The sequence below is a fragment of the Neopelma chrysocephalum genome, unplaced genomic scaffold, assembly GCF_003984885.1.
Source record: "Neopelma chrysocephalum unplaced genomic scaffold, ASM398488v2 Primary Assembly neopelma1_323, whole genome shotgun sequence".
Lineage (NCBI taxonomy): Eukaryota > Metazoa > Chordata > Aves > Passeriformes > Pipridae > Neopelma > Neopelma chrysocephalum.
Window position 1 is genome coordinate 2,481,162 of NW_020897986.1, and position 22,910 is coordinate 2,504,071.

The 22,910-nt window shown below is 39.0% G+C and overlaps 1 protein-coding gene across 1 annotated transcript; it reads left to right on the forward strand.

Moving 5' to 3' along the window:
* Positions 1 to 12,882: 12,882 nt before the first annotated feature.
* Positions 12,883 to 22,413, forward strand: PRRG4 (proline rich and Gla domain 4). The gene is made up of 6 exons (XM_027705334.1): positions 12,883 to 13,062; positions 13,710 to 13,824; positions 16,857 to 17,020; positions 18,198 to 18,246; positions 18,782 to 18,917; positions 19,663 to 22,413. The coding sequence occupies exons 2-6, from the start codon at positions 13,719 to 13,721 to the stop codon at positions 19,889 to 19,891; spliced, it is 684 nt and encodes a 227-aa protein (XP_027561135.1). The 5' UTR covers positions 12,883 to 13,062; positions 13,710 to 13,718; the 3' UTR covers positions 19,892 to 22,413.
* Positions 22,414 to 22,910: the final 497 nt, after the last annotated feature.

The window sequence follows — 22,910 nt, forward strand, 5'->3', positions numbered from 1 at the left end:
GATATTTCTTTGAAACAATGATACCTGGAAATGTAATATTTTCCGAAGTACAAGTCAGAAAGCATTCTTCTGCAGAAGTTTTGAAATGGGTAATCTAGATCTACTAGACGGGGACATAACTTGGACTGTCACCAGTAACATGAGACTTATTCCTGCCAAGGCCACAGCTGGAAGCTGTGTAAGGAACAGAGCAGAGGGCTGACCTTCCGACTGGGGTTTATAGACAGTGCTACAAATGAAAACAGATCAGCACATACTGGCCATGGCTGCTGCTGGAAATCATGATGTTTGTGATTCAGCGCAGCACTCCAGGCTTCCAAATACATTTGGCAGTCTCAGTAGATTGACATACTAAGCAAACCTTTATCACTGCTCTAATGGCTTTCACCAGGAATTCCAAATGCTAATCGTACAAAGGTATACTTAAAGAAAGAAAAAATCCCTTTCTGAAGGAAAAACAAGTTAATTTCAAAATCTTCAGTGTCATCTCAAATCTGTATCCATCTATTGTAAATACCTGCTTTAGATCACGTGCCCATATTTTAAGCACAATGTATACTTGATAAGGAAACATGCCAATCACACGCTATGTTTCAATAAATGCCTTTTCTTTCTCAGCAGATGCTATTCCTAGATTTAACCCAAATTCAGTTAATTTATACTTAAAACTGACAGTGTCATTGTTAACGTGAGATATTTCATAAAATAGTAATGTGACATTCATTTAGCAATTTTGGAATCCATCAAGTCATAGTTTTAGAAAGTAATATTTGCAGTTATATCCATTTGTGTTGCATTGGTTAATTTGTTTTAAAGTTCCTTATGTACAAACTTATCCCTCTGAGGTAATTTGAACATAGTACACTAAAGGAAAACATTAACTTTGTGTTTTCACTTCGGATTATTTTAAAATTAGAGCATGGAACCACAAATTCTTACAGGAAGTGCAGTTGGTGTATACAATTGGTCAAATGGTGAAAGATGCCCAAGAGAGAAAATGAGAAGTTCTCCTATTTACGAAAGTTTTGTGTTTACAAAACTTTATTGTCCCATTCATAATAATTTTTCTATAACTCCTTAACATGATCAGAGCAATGCATCTGGAAGGAAAATTCCATTCCAGATGGACTGCAGCAAGTGGACTGTTCTCCAGACTTTCACCTTTTTTTTGTGTCAAGCTTTCAGAACAACAACAGAACATTTGTCCCCAAACACTTTTGATTTGTTCTTGCAAGTTATTAACTATTGCATTTAGACTTCTGCTTCTTAATTCAGCATCAGCCTTATTGTGATGGTTTTCAAATAAGTAAGATAAGTTTACAAGAAATAAATCTACAGAAGAAAATAGCGAAACATGTAGAGACTGAAATACTGTGAACAAGATCTACCAGAGATGTTAGAAGAACTAACCACTGGGATTAATTTTTTGAAAATAGTTAATACAGCTGCATACAAATATCAAAACAATAACAGAGCAAAACCAGGAATACGGTCCTGAAAGACACGGTGCTCTTCTCATAGAGCACTCCTGTTGGAATCTATGGTTCTTACAGGTGATAAGGTTAACTGCTGAGACATAATGTTGCACATGTTATGGAGGAAAAATTAAAGAAGATATTCCCTTAATGGAGAGAATAAATACTTACCTTTGAAGAAGAAAGTAAGATTCAAAAAGTCTTGCCTTCCTTTGGTTTGGCACACAGGGAAGGAATTGTTTGTTGAGAATTTACCAGAGGGGGTTGACTTTAGCCTCTCTTCTCACTTTGCCTCTGCAGAACAGACTGTGTCTGCAGGTACCACAGTTACTCCCCTGCACTAGCCCCTCACATCCACGACAGCCCAGATGAATAAAATTCATGTATTACAGCCTAGGCACACCTTTGTCTGGTGCAATGGACCTTTGTGTTGTTATTTTCCCTTTTCTGTACATCTGTAGCTCTTCCTACACTGTTTTGGTTAGTTTTGCTCAAACCAGGAAGTGGGAAAAGGGAAAAAAAGGAGGGAAACTAATTTCTTTACATCATCTCTCCCTACCAAAAAATTGTCTGTGGACTCCTGTCTTTGGTTTTTAAGTCCTTGTAGCTTCTATAGTCTCAAGTCTTTCCAAAAAGCTTTATGTGTAAGGCGATCTTAGAGCAGCTGTATTTTCATTGCTCCTTGCTCTGGACATCTCCCCATTCTCTGAATTATGCCACATTCACACCAACCAACCAACCAACCAGTGATGGGTAATAAAGCTCCATTGTTCTGGCTGTTGCAGCAGCAATTCTGATCAAGAAATCAATTAAATGTATACTTACCCTGTAGCTTTTAGCTATCAATGATGCCATTCACAAGTTGTGTACACAATGAACTGCTTCACTGAACACTCACCATCAAAAAAAGATTAACACCCCAAAATGTCTGCTCCAAGTGACAAGTTTCAAAACAAGTGGGTTTTTTTAGTGTAAACTGCCCCCTTAAAGGAACATGAACATAATCTCATAGTTTGCTTACATTAAGGACATAAACTGCACTCACACTGTCAGCTAGTGCCTCTCTTGTGCAGGGAGCGTCATTTAATAAACAAATAAATAAAGCTGCTTATGTGTGTAAAATACAGTCTGCCTTAAGAACATAATTTCTAGTACTCTAATTCTCTCAAATACTCATTTCCAATACCTTAAAATAACATGTTGACCTGTTCTTCAGTAATAAAACTCTGCTCAGACATATTTCTAGCCTTAAAAAATGGCATCAGATTAAAATAAAATTAAATAAAGGTAAGAAACTATATTTCTTCTGTAATTAGCTCAAATAAAAAGGATGACTTTTTATCATATAAAACCCCACAAAGGTATATAAAGTCAGTCACAATTCTTCTTTAACATTTTTCTAGCATTTTTTAAAAAATGGGTGTGGGGTGTTTATATTATTAATAGTAGTAATAGTATTAAATTTATTTACTTTTTTGTTAAAAGAAAACCAAAACTAACAAGTACCATAAAATTCAGCCAGTGCTTTGGTTGGAAACAGCATCAGACCTCAAATTAGCACATACTGAAATCTGAAAGACTTAAAAAGACTGAAGTCCCTTCAGTTTTGTTTTCCATAATTGTGTTGCACAAAATAAGCTGGTGTAAGAGTTTGGGGGGAGGGGAAGAATCAGAGACTCTTTGGCTGACTGGATGCGTTACATTAATTTCTTAATATGTGAAGGAGTGGATTACCCCTCTAACAGCAATGGGAAATTAGTTTCCTTATTTCTTCATTAAGACTGTGGGAGGGAAATTAATTTTCTACTCTGGTTTTCAAAATTAATTGAATATATCTTTATTAAAGTGATAAATATATACACATACTTTTTGGTTGAAAGAATTCTCTAAATTAATCCTAAACAGACATTTTCAAAGCAGTTTGGTAGTACATGGCTACTTTTTTGTGGTTTCATATTGTGATGTTATCAAAAAAATGAAAAAACTGATCATATAAACCCAATGTAATAAAGCTGTCTATAGAAAAAAGTATCTGAAAACAGTTTTATAGAGTAATTTTTGTACCATTGAATAGCATATTGTTTAGCCTTTCTTTCTTCCTACTCAGTATTATTTTAGTACCTCTGTTATTGCAGCTTGTATTGTGGACCTAAGTGTCTATGCTTTCATACATATGCATTAAAAATGTCTTTTGGTTGCTCTAACAAGAAACCACAGCTTTAAAAACCATCACAGACTTAGCATCAAGAATGAAGAAAAGTACCTTGAGGTGTCATCATGTGCATATTGGTGCTTAGAGGAATTTACAAAGCACCCAAAAGTAGTCACTTTGCTTCCTATGCCTTCACAGTTTTTATATGTTTTACTGTGAATCTGTTTCATATGGGGCACTTCCACCATTGCATCATGATATTCTTTTATTTTTATTCTTTAATACTCTTTTATGCAAAGTCAACAAGCTCAAAGTGAGTTTATGCCAGTAGGATTTTTCATTTAGCCTTCTCTTGCATAAATAGTATAATCATTTTATGTAACATCTTTCTTATCTAAAAAAAAAAAAAAAGTCATAAGCCTTTTCCTAGAGAACTTGGACACTTCAGCACTGGAAAAAAAAAACAGCTGATGGCAATAATGATTCCACCACAGTGGAATCCAAGAGCTTATAACACAAGGAAAGTCGGATTTGTCAGTCCTTTAGAACCAGCAAGTCCTTCATGCACTTTTGGCCTAGAGGCTCAAAGGAGTAAGAAAATTCATAACAGATTCATAACAGAATCCTACAACTTGAATTTCCTTGTGCTTTCATTCCATTTCAAATGCATTAAACAGGGAACAAAATTTCTCATGCCTTGTTCAATGACAATTAGAAGTCCATGCTATCTCATGGGGCCTCTGCCTCCCTGCACAAATAAGTAAACATGGCCCAAACTGTATCAATAGAGACACAGGTTATTATAATTTCACCTTTTTTTTAATTTTAAACTCAACTGGCCAACTTTTCAACTTCTAGCATCTTTCACATGAGCTACTGTATTATTCTTTTCTTAAAGAAAATCTAATAAATAAACCAGAAGACATTTATTTCTGAAATTGCACTGCAGCTACTATAAACCCAACCTAATTGGAAGAGAATAAAAAACTGGAAAACAGTAAGTAGTTAAACAATGAGGGGAAATTACAGCTGATCTCCTTAGTAAAAGTTAATAGGAAGTTCTTGTTTGTTTAGTAAAACAAACATCTTAATTGTAGACACAGAGAGCAGAGGAATTAAATGTGCAAGATTTATGTTGAACAAAAGCAAGAGTGTCTCAGAAGCATTCACATACCATGATTCAACCTACTTGCTTAATCCATTCCACTGGCATAGCTCTGCTCTTTCAAAACTGCCGACGATGAAGTTGCAAAATGCAACTGAGAGGAAGAGGCAGAACAAGTTCTTCACTTGCTTATGTAATTTATTGCTTGATTAGTAACTTCTTAAGAAAAAAACCTGAGTCCACACAGCATCATCGTTAATAATTTACAAAGACAAAATAAGATGCATTCTTTGCCAAGGAAATAATTTAACATTAATGCATAGAGATGTAAAAACAAACTTCAACTCTAACTCTCTTTTAGGGGAACAGAAAGAAGCAGAACAAAAGGAAGTCTGTATAAAAATTAAGTAGCAGACAAGATCTCAGCTACCTCAAGAAATGAGGTAATGGTGAAATAATCAAAGAAGGCATCACCAAAGCCCCTCTTCCTTAGAGAAGAAAATCTATGATCCACACCATAATTAAAATGGTTACTTTTGTTGTGGAAGCCCCTTTCAATGGTTTAGCATTTATCAAAATTAAAAGTCTGATATAGCTTTTTACCAATATTGCTGTTTTAATTGCTTAATGCATTCATGGAGGAGATTGTTGAAGGGCCCTGCAATCCTCCATGTCACAAAAACTCCTTCTGTCACAGGTCTGACAGAACCTACCATATTATTTCCTTCTCCCCGTAACTTTTTTTTAAAATTTACAAAAAATTGCTCCCCGAGAGCAAGAACCAAGGAAACTCCAGAAGACTTTTCATATCCAACTCTAATCTCCAGATTAAAAAAAAAGAAAAGAACACAAAAGGAAAGAAAGAATTTAATAGAAAGCATCCTTGATCCATCTTTTGCCAAGGCTCAGTAACCTTTTCCAACACACAACAATAGCTTTGCATGACTGGAACAACACAAGACTGTGGTTTTTATCCTTGCCATTGTGCACAGTGCCCACCCATAAGTCAGCTGAGAATGGCATCAGAGGAATGCTGTGATATTTAGAACACAAGACCAATGACCAGACTTCTGATCCAAACTCATCTAGTTCTTTCTTAATGACGTGAGCTTCCCCTTCAGTAAGGGCAGCACCATTCCAGGTGCCACAATGGCTGCACAGCCTCCTACCTGCTCTTTGTCAGCCACTGCATTGATTTAAGGGATCTAGTTTCATTTATCCAACTGTTTCTCCCTAGCCAAACTTCTCACCAATGTTCCTTTTCCTGAGCTAAAGCAGAAGTCAAGGAATTGCTTACTTACCTGCCTAGAGAAATACAGATTATGTCCCCAGGAAGAAACACTCCCCAAGCATTAGTTTGGCATCCACTCTGAAATATTTTGCCTCTGATATAAATGTCAAGAATTGTATACACACTGGAGATGCTGTCACTAAAACTATTCTGTTGGAAACAAAGTGGGATCCATAAAGCAAAAAGAGGCAGAAGAATTTGTACCAGTACTTCTTGCTGGAGTGGTCTTTGTAGGGAGATTGCTTACCTAAATTTTCTGCATATTTTCTTAGGCAGAGCGACTATTTAGGCAGCTTGTCATCACTGATCTTAATAACATTTTTCAGAAAATCTTCTGTCCAGTCTTCAAGGGTGTTTAGAATCAGCTTTTAGACCACAACAAAGAATGACTGCATCCTCAACAGAGCTTTACCTCACACATGGGGCATTCTCTCATTTGGACTAAAAACCCAAAAACTCTTACTCATTGCTTCCTCAAATTCAACAATATTCACTTTGCTCTTTATCTGGGTGTAACATCCTAAGCCATTTTCCAGAAACTATAATAAATATAAATCAATATAAAAACACCAGCACAATATCACATTATGCAGGAAAAAAACCCAAACAAGTTAATGCCAATGTCTATTGAAAAACAGTAAAAACATGATCTATTATCAACCCTAAAAATCATTCTATCTGCTTGCATTAAAGCACCTAAAATAAGCAGTTAAAGTTGGCTTCTACTCATCAATGAAAATAAGTTGAATTTTTAAGATTACGTGTCTGAAGAAAACTTAAAAATCCCTTTCTCACCTTAAGCCTTCAAGCAACCCTCCCACAATCACAAACAAGTTCCTTGTGGATCAACCAAATACATACCAAATAGAAACTGCCTGTATCACAGCAACAAACACAAAGTTTACAGCTACCAAAATAAGAGCCAAGCATAACAGAAATATCAATATCTGCTGCATTAATGCATGTCAGAATCCTGCACCACTGCTGCAGCTGAGCAAAATTAAAACACAGCCAAAGCTGTCAATCTGCTGTTACTTTACCCACAAACAACTCAAAAGCTCCGGTTTGTTAGAAAATTGAACCTTTTCAAGACACAGCTCTGTCTTCTCTACTTTGATAACAGAGCCTCAGCAGGAACACTCAGAATTACAACTGAAAGTAGAGCTGTAGGAGAAAGCTGAAAGGCCACCGCCGAGCTCCCTCTAGTGTGAGCAGGGACAGGAAATCGTTTAAGTCAAAGATCTCAACTGTACAGAGAAATGGGCTACTGAGGCAAGAAAGTAACACAACAGAATTAGCTCAGGAGCTACATAGGAGCCCCGGCCCCCAGAAAGTTGGGGTAAGGTGGAAACATCAGAGGGGTTTGCTCTACTAGAAGTCAGTATCCCAGAATCAGAGGATGGTTCAGGTTGGAGGTTGGTCATCTAGTCCCCAGGTCCCCCTATAGCAGGGCCACCTACTGCCAGCTTTGAATATCTCCAAGGACAGAGACTCCACGACCTCCCTGGGCAGCTTGTGCCAGTCCTCATCATCTCCTCAGGAAAAAGGTTTCCTTGCGTTCAGGAGGAACCTCCCACGTTTCAGTTTGTACCTGTTGCCTCTGGTCCTGTCCCTGGGCACCACTGAAGAGAGCCTGGCTCCACCTGCTTTACATCCTCCCTTCATCAATGAGACTCCCACCTCTGGAGGCCAAGAACTTTTGTCCTTGCCCAGCGACCTTAAATACCAAACCCAGCGAGGCTCAGTTCACTAATCAAAAAGCAGCTCACCAAAACAAGACAAAACTGTACCCAGAGAAGCCAGAAGCAGAGTTTCATCACACTGCTGGAAGGCTTTGACATGATATTGTTTTACCCTGTGCACATTTGGGAGCACATTGTTTCAAATGAACCAGCTTATGCTGACAGTTTTCCAGAGACCATTTCCTGGAATTCTCACATCAGAATTCGTGTACATACAAGTCTCACAACCTTTTAGTCTTTCCTATGGCAAAAAAAAGTTTGGTTTTACTAAACTTGCTGCAACCTAAAAATATTTTGAGCAACTGACAATGCAGAATTTCAATCCTGTTGGATGAGCAGAGTTCTCAGTGCCTGCAGTGGGCCCGTTACTGAAATCAGAGTGGGGGTTTGTGTCCCCTTCAGCATTGGTAACATTTCTATTTCCTTTCAAATAACTGAACACAAAAGCAATTACGTGTGAAACTGAGCCCTGCGAGGCTTTTACTGACCCTCTGTAAGCATTTTTAGTTGAAAAAGTTTCCCATAAAGATTAGTATTATGATAATAACAAACTTTGTTAATTGCATGTTTAATTACTTTTGTTATTTATGTGCTATTACAAGTTTCTGTGATTATTTCCAAGCAATAAAAGTTATCTTGACAGCTTGGTGGTTAATAATTAAATATTTAAATTTGTGTAAAGGCTTTTTTTTGTTTTTATTGTTTTTGAAAAATCCTGTCTCATCCTGAAAGTTAACAACTGACATATATCTATCAACCTGTCCCTAAAATCAGCTATTTTGCTACTAAAACCCTATTTTTTTCATGTTTCTTGCTTTTCCCCCTACAGTACCATAGGATATTCGTGCCAACAATTTTTTTTCAATTAGAAAAATCACCAATAGTCCTCTGAAGGAGCGAAGCAATAACTTCAGCAAAAGTTAACCAGCTAAATTCAGCTTCCTAACTGCAAAGAATCTCATGACCAACACTTGAAAGACTTCATCGTGTCTTGTGGGGATGAAGTGACAGCCTTAACTAAAAATCAAAGCACATTTAGAATACATATAAAATTCTATTATAACATCATTACAACAATAATATTGATTCCAGGTAAAGATTTACTCAGTTATATGTTTGTCAGACAATATAACAATTTATCATGTCTTTTATTAGACCAACCAATATAACAGGAAAACCAGGCATTTCTAAAGGAAGGTATAAGGGACACCAGGGAGTACCTGCAAAAGAAACTGTCTTTTTCAAATATGGCCTGGTCTAGAAAAACCCTTCCCTAGAACATGTTCTGTGAGGAATGGGGTAACGAGTTTGTCCAAGATATGGTTCACTTGCTTGTTGACATGTTTATTGCTGCATATGATAGTCAAAGCCCTTTGATGTTACCTGTATAAAATCAATAATTAAAATCTGTTATGTTCAATTACCTCTAGTAAAAAAAGCATACTCCTAAATCAAGCTACCTGGGCAAAAATTGATTTAACAACTGTAAGAACTTCAAATAGTTTTGAATAAAGGACAAATCTGTACCATATGATTCAGGATGTCAAATAAACCATTACAAAGAACGAACCAGATATACTCAATTCCAAATTTCCTTGATGAGAAGGGTCATTCTCAATTATACATTTGTGTTATTTCATTATCATATCAACTGATAAATACTACATGAGAAACTGAACAATAAGAAATTTATTACTCAGATTATAGTAGGATATATTTGCATTTGGGGTGAGATAAAGGGTGTTAATTTTCATCATTCTATACCAAATATCAAAAAAAATCCTGAATAGGATGATCTGAATGGGACACTGCTAGCAAGGAATTAGATGCATTCCTGATCCAAAGTTCTCCCAATCAAAAATCAGTAAAGCATATTGTCTTTTAATATACTAAAAATAAAACATGAATACTAAAAATGAATACACCGCTATTCATTTGCAGAAAAGTAATCAATATATGCAAACCCCAATAACTGGTGCACAGACATCTTACATTGGTACCATCCTCCTCTAGTGAGGTGATACAACAGTTCTGGTTCAGTTCAATAGCACCATATTTGGTTTCTCCAATAATATTTTACCAAACTTCACTGTAACAAGTGAAGTTTTAAAATACAGGTAAACAAGCATGGTAGCTAGTATGGCAAATAAGTTAGAGATATTTTTAGAAATATGAATTCTCCCAATGTTAAAATCAGTTGATATAAATTAATTTCCTATTTTTCATCTCTCAGAGTGTCTCTAATTACACATCTACTATATTGCACGTTGGTATTTATCTGAAAAAGTTGGTGAAAATAACATCTTTAATGGTGGTTCCATCTTGCTGAGCTTCTTCATCACACAGCTTGTTAATCAAGGCTCTTTTACCTGAAAAATTACTTCACAAGTAGGAAAGTAACATGCAGAAGATACTTATCTTTCTGCCATGCTAAAAACTGCATACACACAGGAAACACTCCATTTACCCTGAGCACTCACTGCACCCTTTTTTACTTATATTTATCTTTTCTATGATCTGTACAACAAATGAGAATTTCAGCACACTTTTAGTCATTACCTATAGCATAACCCTAAAATTTTAATATTTCCTTATGCAGTAATTAACTTGAGCTCTGTTCACTGCTGCCTTTATTCCTGCTGTGGTAATGCTGCTTTAAACAGCAAACTTGAGTCTTAGGGTTGGGACAGCAATAATTTGGGTATGGTTCCAAACCAGGGGTGGCTCCTACCTTGGGAATAACAGAATCAATCCCCACTTGGTGGGTGGGCAGGGATAAACCTTACTGAGCCTTTCTTTGTTGTTGTGTCTCAACAAGGATGTGTAGTGACAGCATAACACAAGAAGATACAAGAAGAAGCTAGAGGACTCCTGCACACTTGTTACAGTGCTTGCTGTTACAAGCTTCTCACTCATTTTCCTGGAGAGACAAACACATAAACATGTTACAGAGTTTTCACACGTCCATTTACTTGGACAGTCACTCTCAGTGAGGATTTCACTGACAGTCCTCAAGATCACAGAGACTGCATCACAGCCTGAGCTCAGAAGGACACGTAGGAGAAAGTTATAGTCTTTTCCAAAGCCAAGACTACCCTGTCCTGATTTCCACTGTATAACAACTTAATATTTTCTTGTTGCATCTCAATAATAAATAATTCATACCATTTATGTTTTGTGTGGTATGGTTTAAAAAGCCTCCACCACACCTGCACAAACACCCACAGAGAAAGACACAAATTTTCTGCTAAAAGCTACACAGACAAAAGCATTTGAGTAACCACTGGTGAGTGTTAGAGCTCTGAGGGCCTCTCCCACCAGAGTTCTACGGCATCACTCCTCCATCTTCAGAGCAGGGGGGAGGTCCAGCAGAGAGTTTTGGATGAGGCTGATCCATCTCTCAGTCCACACCTGGAGCCTTCTCCTCTGATCCAGGCAGGGCTGGGATTAGGGGTGGGATCCACATCCATGGCATACATAAGCAATTCCAAAGTCTTTTCCCCTTCCTATTAATAGTTATATAGAGTGGTGGCATAACACAATGGGGTTCACCGGCTGCTTGTACAACAGAGGTTCCGTGTACAAAGTTGTTATGACACATGAAATGTTCCCATGTGTGCATGCAGGCGTTTTACTTGCACTCAAATGCACCACAGAGTTCTTGTGCATTCATGCCCTTGCACTGTAGCTGCCAGCAGCTATTTTGCTGGTTGACACCACCCTCACCGAGACAGGCAGGTCGGAACTCAGGGTGAGGGCTGAGCAGAGGTGCATGGGAGAAAGTTGTAAGGTCCTTAACGAAGTAATGGCAGTTTCTCCTGTTTTCCAACACGTAGCAACAAAGTATCCTTGTCTCCTCAGTATTATCTAGATAATAAACAATCCATACTACTTTTTTCTTATGAAATACCGTTATCTGAGTTCACCACTGTGTTATAAGCACATACATAATCATACTACAGAGTTTTCTGTTGAGATCTCCACTAGCTAAAAAGCCTGGCTTTTAAGTTACATATTCATCAAGCACCTCTTAATTGCAGTGTGTTGATGTCATAAAGTAAATATTTAACTGCAGTCATCATTCCTCCAAACAGTTCTCCTTATTTCACACATCAGAAGCTTCTGGTTTTCTCCAGAGAACATCTGATCACTTCCACTAGTGTTACCCAATACCCTCTCATTCTACTCTTTCCTGCTTCTGTATATGCAAGTCACTCCAGCACTTACATAAAAAATACAATCCAGAGTCACTACTGGAGACATACAAGCACAGACACAAATCACGGTCAGTCCCTGGGTTTCCTGGTAGCAAAATCATTCCAGTCGTGTGCATCGAGAGTTTCTTTGGTGCGCAGCTTTAAACCCAACCCAGCCTATCCCAAAATTTTTCGGATATTTAATGTTCCCAGTGCGCAATATTAAACAAATTCTTACAGCAAATGTGAAGTACTGAACTGCTTCTCTCTTGTCCTTTGGAGAAGCCAAAACAGCCACAGATCCATGTGCTCCTCTCCACTGGGAAGGAGAGTGAAGGGAGCCCCTGGAGCAGGTGCATGCTGGTGCAGACCAACCTCCCGCATTTCAGGGAACCACCTCTGCCACTCTCTAGCCTTTAAGGCTAAGGCTTACCTTCACTGATTAAAAAAAACCCCAACGAACCCATCAAAAGTTATTTTCACGTGTGTGAGAACTTATGCTGGTCCTGTCTCCGCCGTGGTTAGCTGCCGGGCTAGGAAAGCCTGGTGCAGACGAGCCTCTCCCGGTGTGTTAGGTAAGCAGTGAGCCGTGGCTGGGGAGGCACACCCTGCGCGGCTCCCGCTCCGCAGGCAGCCTGTCCTCACACAGCCCCGGGCTTCGGGGGGGCAACAGCGAACCGGGTCCTCAGCGCCACGATTAACCCAGGGAGCAAAAAGTCGGGTTCAGCAGTAAAAAGGGTTCGTAGAAGGCGGAAGGACCTGGTGCCTTCTCCGCAGGGGAGCCTGGACGGGGGCTGAGGACACAGACAGGTGTTTGCAAACAAAGCCCGGGCTGGCGGCCGGTGGAAAGCCGCAGCACCGTCAGTCACCCCGAGCTGCCTCTCCCCACCGACCCTTCTCTCTCCAGGCTCCGGGGGCGTTCCCACCCCCGCCCCCGGGCGGCCCCATCCCGGCCCGGGCAGCGCGGGCGGGGGCAGCTCAGGTGCGGTCCCGTGACTGCGCCGCGCCCCTTCCAGGAAGCGCCGCCGCTGGAGCAGCCCCGGGAGACGCTGCCCCTCCAGCTGTTCCGCTCGGGCCGCCGCTGGAACAGCCCCGGGACAGGTAAGGGCAGCGCACTGCGGGGCGCGGCGTCCCCGCTCCCGGCTGCGGGACGGGGGCGCTTCCCGTGGCCGCCTCCGGCTCCCCCGGAACCTGCCCGGGCCAGGCCGCCTCCGGGGGGGGTCTCTTCGAAGGGTTACGGGTTCATGTAACTCCTGATTTCTACAGCCCGAGGTGGGGGAGCGCAGGTTCTCCTCGGGGTGCGGGGAGCGAGGAGGGTCTCAGCGGCTGTCCCCCTGACGAAAGGGGTTTTGTACCTGTTCCCGTCGGGAAGCTTTTACAGCCTGCTCCGGCAGCAGAGGCGTAGCTCTCTGCAGTTTCAGAGCGCACCTGGGGCACCTTGTGGGGGATCTTCCCCCGTTAGTTCGGGGCTGCCGCTCCGCTGAGCCGGGAGAGGAGGACAGGAGGCGGCGAGAGCGGCCCCGGTGACATGTGCGGGTGTTACACAACGAGAACTCTGCGGGAGACAGGCAGGACCAGTTCGGGCCGGTGCCTTTCCTCCAGGGACCCATTAGCCTCGGCTGCGTGTAGGTGCTTGCGCTAGATGACTTCACGTATTAGGATTCATCCAGGGTTCATCAGTGACACTTCAGAAGTGTCATTCAGCGCTGTCATCATTTTTTAAACTCACACGAGTTTCTGTCTGACAGATCCCGGCCATGTTTGCGGTTTTGGTAGTGCTGTGTCAACTGCATGTGATGATGTTCGCGTTTCCTCACTGCCCGGGGAGATTAAGTAACTTGAAGCAACCTGAATGGAAAGACGGTAACTTAGTTTTAACATAACTTTATCCTTTCTAAAATTGTATCTAACTTTGCTTTGTTGGTTTGTTTGTTGCTGGTTTTGTTTTTTACTTTATTTTAAAAATTAAGCTGTTTTATGCTTAATTTTAGCATATTTGAATATCTTTTGCTGAAATGATTGTTAATTGACTTGGGTGTCAATATGAAGTTATTTATCAGGTCCAGTAGTAAGTACAGATTGGGACAACTGAGCCTTCTCTTGGTTTCCAGAATTATTGTCATTGATATAAACAGAATCCTTTAAGTAACATCAGCATTCAAAAAGTTTTAAATCTGTATTAAGACAGTATTGCTTTGGTACTGTTTGGGCACATCACAGTTGTATTTGTCTGTCTGAAATGGCTTTGTATTTGAAAGGGTTTATTTGGTTGCTTTTTGAAAGTGATGTTTTTTCTCAATACCCAATCCTCTTACAACACCTGGAAAGACGAGCACAGTGCTGCTATTGTGGTTCTTCACTTTGGAGGGAGAGAAGTGGAGAGGAACTGATGTACAAACAAATGAGGTTCTCCGGAAGGACTCAGGCACTACAAGGCTAAACCATGTGATGCTTAACATTTTAAGCATCAGGGCTTCAAAAAGGAGTTTGTAACTTAGCTGTCCAGTCTCCTCAGTGCATAAGGAGTGCTGAAACCTTAAGACAGACTTTAAAAAGTCATCACATGGAGCATGAGGCTCCTTCAAGGCTGTGGAGCAGAAAACATGGCCAGCAGAAAAATGCTTCAGACGGGTTATTTGTTAAAATTCTTATTGCTCTGGGCATAAAAAGTCAGGCTGCCTCTCTCTCCTGTGAGTTCATGGCACAGAACCTTCTCCTGAAAACAGGCCCAGGCCACTCCTCCTTTAAAGAGGGAGTTTGGAAGAGAAAAGCCCAACTCTTTATCCAGTAATTTAGCAAGTAGAACAGTTGTCAAGGGTATGGGGATTGAGAGGTTCCCCCTTCAGCATTTTCTGAACATCTTTTACCAGCAGAGTTACTTTCCTGAGCACATTGTGTGGGTGCATTTCTAGTTAAATGCTGGGCATCCTAAAACTGCATGGATGATTTCTTTCAAACCAAGGTCTGCAGAACTGCATTCAGGTCCCTCATGCTTAGGAGAGAATTAAAATCCAGCTGTTTCATTCTCCACATACTTTCTTAATCACCAGGTTGCAAGAAGGTTGGAGATGGAGATAAGCGTGTTTTGACTACGTGACAAAGGGGGGAAAGTGCAGATAAATGGATAAAAGAATCTTGAAAAGAGAAAAGGATCTATGTATCCATGGGAATTGGGGGTCCTAGGCTCCAGGCAGCTTGCCTATGCATTCCATTTTAGTTAAAATGCATCAGTTATCTAAGTTAATTCAGAAGTAGAGCTAATACCACTTGCATGGCAAGGACTGAAACACCACTGAGCAAAACTGTAGGTCTTTGTTGCAGAAGACTGAACTTATCTTCGTGATTTGCACTGAACCAAGAATATTGATGATATGTTTTCCCATGTAATTCTTTTCCCTTTCCACTTGTGGGTTTGGGGTTGTTCTGGTTTTGTTTTGGATATATTAGGTCCTTCTTTTTAGGTATAGTATAAATATTTTAAGCTCAGATTTTCTTGCAATTACTTTGGAATAACAGACTTTCCTTCCTACACAAATGCATGTGCACACATGTGGCTCCTTCAATATATACTATAATAGTATTTGTAAATTATATAAATATATGCTATAATATTCCTTAAATATACTATAATATTAAATAAATAAACAACCAATATGTAAGTTACACTGCAGTTTTCTCAGTTTTCAGAGAGCAAACTGTGTCGAGATACCATTGCAAGATCTAACACTAACAATTAGGGTAAAAATTCCTGAATGATGTGATAATCCAGCCAAACAGGCTAACAAGAACACAAAGCTAATTTGTAACTGAATAACTTCATACTGAATCTCATCTCCTTTTTTAGCTGTCTGGCTTGGCATATAACAATGCTGTTTCTGCATTACACTTGCAAAAGTAATCCTCTAGTCATTTTGCTCAACCAAATAGTCTGAATTTCTTGGAAACAGATTAGGCTTTCACTGAGAACCAATCCAGAAAACTAGTTTTGTCATATAAAGATGTTCTGAATTTTTTTTTCCTAAGAAACTGTAGCAAGAGCAGGCTAAAACTTGACTATGGAAAATGCCTGGTGAGGAAATACATTCCTGTATTCCAAAGCCTTCTACAATTTCACTCACTGTTCTGGAATCTCACCTCACAACATACTCCATGAGGCCTCATGAAGCCTGTAATGTGAACAAAAGAAGAATTAAATGTCCTCAGAAATGCCTGTAGTCAGTAAAATTCATATTGTGGATTAATTGAAAACAAATAAACCTGGCAGTATGGCAACTGTTACGTTAAAACTTGATGCCACAATTGTGAAAAGAGGACAAATGTAAAATGAATGGGAGTCTGCTGCCATGATTTACAAACCAAATTCCGTGAATAAAATTTGGTACTTACAGGTACCCAAATATTGACAAATACATATTGAGGATTATTTAGAAGGAAGAGTTGTTTTGGGTTTTCCCTTCCCTCAGCCCCTGTCCTCCCCCTTGTCTCCCTCCTCCAGGAGGTCAGTGTCGTGCTTCATTTGTATGTGACTGAATTTCTGCTTTATGTCACTGTTACTTTGCTCTTAAGAGCTCCAGTAAAAACCATCGCCCACATTCCAGAAGGGACAAGGCTCAAGCTTGACCAACAGCTCTCAGGATAATCAGATTCTCTTGGCCACTATAAGGAGTAGCTGAAAGGAAAATATGTTTATTTTAATTACATAGTTAGAAAATATAGCAGTGAAAAAGACATTTAGGGGGAGACCTGGATGTTTCTTTTTCTTGTATGTAGCTCAGAGATGCTTGGGGAAGGAGTGATCTCAATGTGCCCCTTTGGGACCTTAACCATTCTTTAAAAATGTCAAGTTCAGCTTCCCTAACTTGATTTAAATCAACTTTTTTTTTTTTTTTAATTAGTGTTCACATCTGAAAAGGAGGCCAATTTATTCATTGGACGACACCTTCTGAACAACAGGTTTGATTTTGAAGCATTCACAGCAGATAACCTGGAAAGAGAATGCTTTGAAGAGATGTGCAATTATGAAGAAGCAAGAGAAATTTTTGAAGACAACGATAAAACGGTAGCGGTTCAAACTGAATTTAATATACTGAGGGAGGTTACTGACTAAATCATTATTGTACACAAGTACTGTAGCCCCTCTGACACAGCACTTAAAGATGACAAAAAGTATCTAAAACTAGATACCACAATTAGATGGGGTTATTACTCAAGATACACAGCGAATGCACTTGAATATGTACTTGAATAAAGTTTTAAAGACTTTAGATAAGGGCTCTAATTCTGCAAACAAACAGAAATGAAGCTTCAGAAGTCCCACTTGTGGATATTCCACTATGTTTTCAGTCTTTTTTTTAAGTAATTTCTCAGCATTTTTACTAATTGGCAGATCCCATGTTTTGGAAGAGACCAGTACGGAGCAAATCTGCAGTTCAGCTATTGCTGGGTGTTCCTAAAGCATTATCTTCTGAATCTCTACCTATATGGGAAGAAACCTGCTATAAAAAATGAGAAGAACATAAGAAACCCTTCAGCCCAATAGGGGAATGTGATGATTGTCTGAAGGCTGGCCCTTGCCACATGCAGCAAGAATCTCTCAGTGATTGTAGCTGTGCTCTGCACTGAGCTGCAGAAAGAGCAAGGAATACACTCCTGTTCTGAATGTGGAAATGTTAGTTTGCCATTGCTAACATTTTCCTAAGGAAAAGGTGCAGGTGTTAAACTGGAATCTTGATGGAGCCCTGCTGGGTAGCAAAGGTGGAAATTATAGCTAAACATATTTAATGTCTGATGGTCACGCAACATACAAGTTTTTCTCTTAAATAAATCTCATTATTTTCCTTAGCTTCTATGAATTCAAATACTGTTCATGCAAATGTAGGATTCTTAAGAATTTTGCCTCTTAAATACTTTTTTGTAGGGATTTACAAAGACTAACTGTAAGCATTTTTTTAATGGCAGAATATATGCTGACTTCTACTGTAATCAGGCAGAAATATGAATTAACACAGGACAGTTTAACACACTTTTCTCTTTCACCAACTGGCAATTTTTTCTTTGTGAAATTTCAATGCAAACTTGAATGTATAAGAAAAATATTGTGGGATGAGCAAGTACAAATCCTTCAGCAGGAGCTGCTTCTGTTTCTGCCATTGGTAAATTTTGCCCAATGTACCATATTAAAGGCAAAGTCAATAGGCCTGTCAGTTATAAATCTGAGTCTTTTTGGTTTTTTATAGAAGGAGTTTTGGAAAGATTATTCAACTAAAGGCCCTAAAATAAAAATAGGTAAGTTATCTTCTTATTTTTTCTTATATTGCATTATTTTCTGTTTGTTATAATAGTAGGCTCAATACACTGTGCATTCAGTTAGCAAAATCACAATTGATTTTTTTACTGAAGATCACTGTGAATTGTACAAGCATATTTCATTATCTGATGCAATAAAACGTCCTCACTGAAGCATCTTAGAATGGGATCCATTATAACTCTGTAGGTAAAAACAATGTAATTTTCTTGGCCATTGCTTTATTACACAATTGGTAAACTTTGCAATAATTCTGTGACTGCTTTCTGTAGTTTCATTTCGTTTGTTCCTTCCCCCATTTCTTTAACAGTAATATAACAGTCTCAATTAGGCACAGAGTAGTCTGATGCCAGATGTTTAATGAAAAACTGGTATCTACAGCCTGATCAAGGTCAAAAGTACATGCAGTAATACTTGGAAGGCATTAGAAGACGGACATCTCAAACAGCATTTTACAGTGTAAACTGGGCAGATGGAAAGAATACATAATGAAAATAAACAATGTTTTATCTTCAGGAGATGAGACACTACAAAAGATCAATGTTACAGGACTTCTCGTCAGTCTAGTTGCTGCTGGAGTGCTGTTGGTTATAATTGCACTGATTATCTTCTACTGCTGCAAAAGTAGATGCAAATCAAGGCAACCACCAGGGTAAGGAATTTCACTGCTTTAAAAAAAAAAAAAAACAACAAAAAAACACACACCAAAACAAACTCTTGCTTAAGAGTGGAATTTAAAAATCACTGTGGGTTGGTCTGACTGTATTCTCAGAGAATCTAATGGCAGTTCTCGTTTGTACTTGCCTGGAAGCCAAGTTAGGTGAGCACTAGCAGTAGTTATGCTGAAGTTAATAGCACAAAAACTTAAAACAACACTTGCACACCCAAACCTTTGGCTCTGCTCTTTGTGTGAGTGTGTGTGTGTTCTTGGTTCCAAAATATTGTTACTAAAAAGATGGAATCATTTTACTAGATTAGGGCCTGCAGTGGAAAGTCTAATGTGTTCTGTTTGCCCTTCAAAATAGGATGAATGCCTTTCGTGGCATGTAGTCAACCTCAGATGTGAGATGAAGTAGTTTGGAGGAAATGCTTCTTCACCAACTCTCTATTCCTGCTTGTTCCTTTATCCTAAACTTGAAAGGAATGTAAGAGGATTCTGTGGTTCCTCTTTCTTATAAATTTCACATTACTGAGCTATTCTTACCCTGTGGTTTGGAGAGAGTATTTGGCTTCTGGTCTTTATGATCATTGAAGGCATGTTTTTTCCTGTGTTGTGGGTTTTTGGGGGGGAGTTTTTTGGGTTGGTTTGATTTTGTTTATTTTATGATTAAGACTTTATATCCTTTCTTCCCTTTAAAACAGAAGTTGCCACTTATTATGCCGTTCCCTTTGTTCAGGTACTTGGATTACGTAAGAAGCAGAAGACGTGGTTCATCTAACATCTTCAGAAGGCATGAAGAGTTTTCTTTAAACCCACTTCCTCTCAGAACTGATGATTCAGGACTGCCCAGTTATGAGCAAGCAGTGGCTTCAGATGGACAGCACAACGTGCCACCACCCCCTTACCCAGGGCCCCCGAGAGGGACACGGGTGTTCAAAAAGTCCATGTCTTTTCCTGCCCCTTAGCCACAAACCTCCTCCTGGGCTGAGGGGGGATTAACTGAAGCATAACATACTTTTTCAAAAGTGTGTGCTACCTTGCATATTGCAAGATGACTTACAGAAATGTGAAAGATCTTTAGGACAACGAGGAACAAGTGAAGTTCCCATTTGGGAAAAGAGGTCACCTGTTGCAAAGGCCACAGGACTGTTCTTTGCACAAAGCCACTGTGCATAAAGAGCAAGGCTGGTACTGCTGCCCCCTTCCACTTTGAGCCATCCCATCAAACTACTGATGTTTCATTAAGAGGTTCATCTTTTTTCTTCGGAAGGAACAGTATTTTAATTGCTCTTATTGACACTAACCATTTTGTGTGACTCAGTACTTTAAACCACCATAAGAAATCTGCTTTGTTGTTTGACAAGTTCACTTCCTTGCTGTGTGAATTTTCTATTCATTCTAATAATTGATTTGAGTGTGAAAATTATTTCATGACATGATCTTTCAAATATATATATATAGAGAGAGAGAGAGTACTGCTTCTGGATTATACTGGTTTATTTTAGACACTGCTGGTCACATGACTTAATTTGTTGTATTTTTGTGATTATAATTTTGGATCAAAAGGAACCGTTAATTACATGGCACGCTACCAATGCAGACAAAGTATACTTTTGTCAAATGGTTTTGATGTTCAACAGTAAATACTAGGTAAAAGAGAATTAAGTAGAGTACTGTGGGTCAGGGGATGTTAAGCAAAGAGCTAGAGATTTGTCCCTTGATAAAAAACTACTCAGGTTTCACAGCTAATGTTTCTTTTGTAGTTTAAAAACTAAAATGTTGTAAAAGACGTTTAATTTTTCAAATCAAAGGCAGCTGATAAGTGTGTATTGCACTAATGGGATGACAAAATATCTTTTAAGTAGAAGGAAAGATTGTATTAGATGAATAACCAGTATCCACAGCACTAGTCGAGGACTTCAGGGAATTACTGATTAACTGTATCAACACAGTTTCTGTATCTATGGTTGTAGCCACCATTAATTTTACAACTTGCTAAAATATCAACCCCCAGCATTATGTGGCTTTCAGATCTTGCTGAGTGAGTTGCTGACCAACACTTGTGTCCCTTCACCTCCCTGCCCCAGGAAACCATCTCCAAGGATCTCCCAGGCAACATGTTGGGCTGGTGTTTTCCTGTTTGACAGTGGCTGTACAGTTACACACATGCAATGAAGTTTTTAAAGAAGAAACAAGTCCCCCTTTTTCCCCCTCACTGGATCAATGCTGTCAGCAGCAAATCATATTTTAATTTGGTGCCTAAAGTGCACTTTAATAAAGGCTGGATATTTATATGTAACTTTTCACTTAATTTGATGTTTTTTAACATGCTAGAACCTACAGTGCTGTTAAGTGAGATGCAGAGGATTGGTCTGAGATTTTTAAATGCTTTTGTAATTAAGAAAACGCTTCAAATCTCGGAATATAAAGAGGGTACATTGCCAATGCTCCACAATGAAGTCTTGCCCTCTGAAAAACACACAAAACACAGCTGATATCAGTGGACATTGGTGTTCTTATTCATGAAACTTCAGCACCAAGATTTGGCTTTTAACAAGTCACAAATATCTTTGCAGCTTCTTTCTTATTGAGAGAATTCACTTTTACCCGACTCGTAAAATCATTTTGAAGTTCTTGGAGGTTACTGTTCTGTAAGACTGAAATCACTGAATTGTGTGAGGTATTTTGATAACTTAATACAAGGTTATGATGAAGCTATGGAATTACAAGCTTGCAAAAACATTCTCCCATAGTTCCTTTTCATTTAGGTAACAATTTTTAAATTCGTGAATGTGCATTTTCAGCTCTAGAGCACACTTATCTCTGGATTTTTCCTGGGACTCAAAAATTACGAATCTAATAGGAAGACTTTCAAGGAAAGGGATTTCACAGGGCTTGCAAGAGTTCAGAGATTCTTTAATGATACCACAGTTACCATCTGGCAAAGTCATGTTTTCAATACACTACAGAAATTGTGCAGAATCCAGTGTAATCACTGGAAATTTCATTTTTCTGCTATTCCTACAAATCATTTGCAAATGATTCCATGCAATACAAGCAAAAATCTTGTCCTCTTAATTAATCAAAAACCTTCAGATGGTGTAACCTAAACATCAGCTGTAGTGCTCTGGGGAGTAAACTGCACCTTCAGTAGAGTAAAACACTCGAATTTACTCAGAGGCTGCACTTTAGACCTTGAATATACTGAAAAAATGCAGTGACTGACATTCAAATACTGGTTGCATGTAACATGACAATTTGCAAGACACATTCTGCCCGTTATAAATAAGGAGCAAAGTTTAAAATTTAGTTGAATACAGTGTAAACTTACCTCTCCTTGTAGAGGGAGAAAATGCCTTTGAACAGCAGTTGTTTGGGTTGAGTTTGGTTTTCTCCTTTCATACACTGACTCCTGGCCTGAGACACTCTTACCTTATATCTTGTCTCTTTTTAGAACTTGTGATTCAACAGGGTCAGCAGAGGGAAAAATCAAGGACATTTAGGAAAGACAGTGGATTTTAAGTGAATTAACAGAGATCTACTATGACAGTTGAAAAAAGAAATATCTAAACAAAACAGGAGTATTCTGTTTCTCTCAGAGTAGGTTTAAACATTTCACACTAAATGCTGTTAGCCATTGCCTTGAACAGTTTTCCAAAACCTAGACATTTTAGCATCATACAAGATTACAGCATGCAACTTTTTATAAATCAGGACAGTTGAATAATTAGAGCAAATAACTGAGAGGCAGAAAAGTGATCTCTGGCTCTGTCAACTGAAAAATAAATCCACTGAACCTGTTTATTGCTGCAATAGGAAGGCCTGCTATTTGATTTATCAAATCCTCTGATGAACAGTATTATAAGCATTATGCATGTATAGGTTTTTGGGGGGGGTTGTTGGGTTTTTTGTGAATTCATTAGTACAGCAAAACCAAAGTACCACATGGAAGTGAACTTCCTCACCGCAGTTCATGAAAATGTG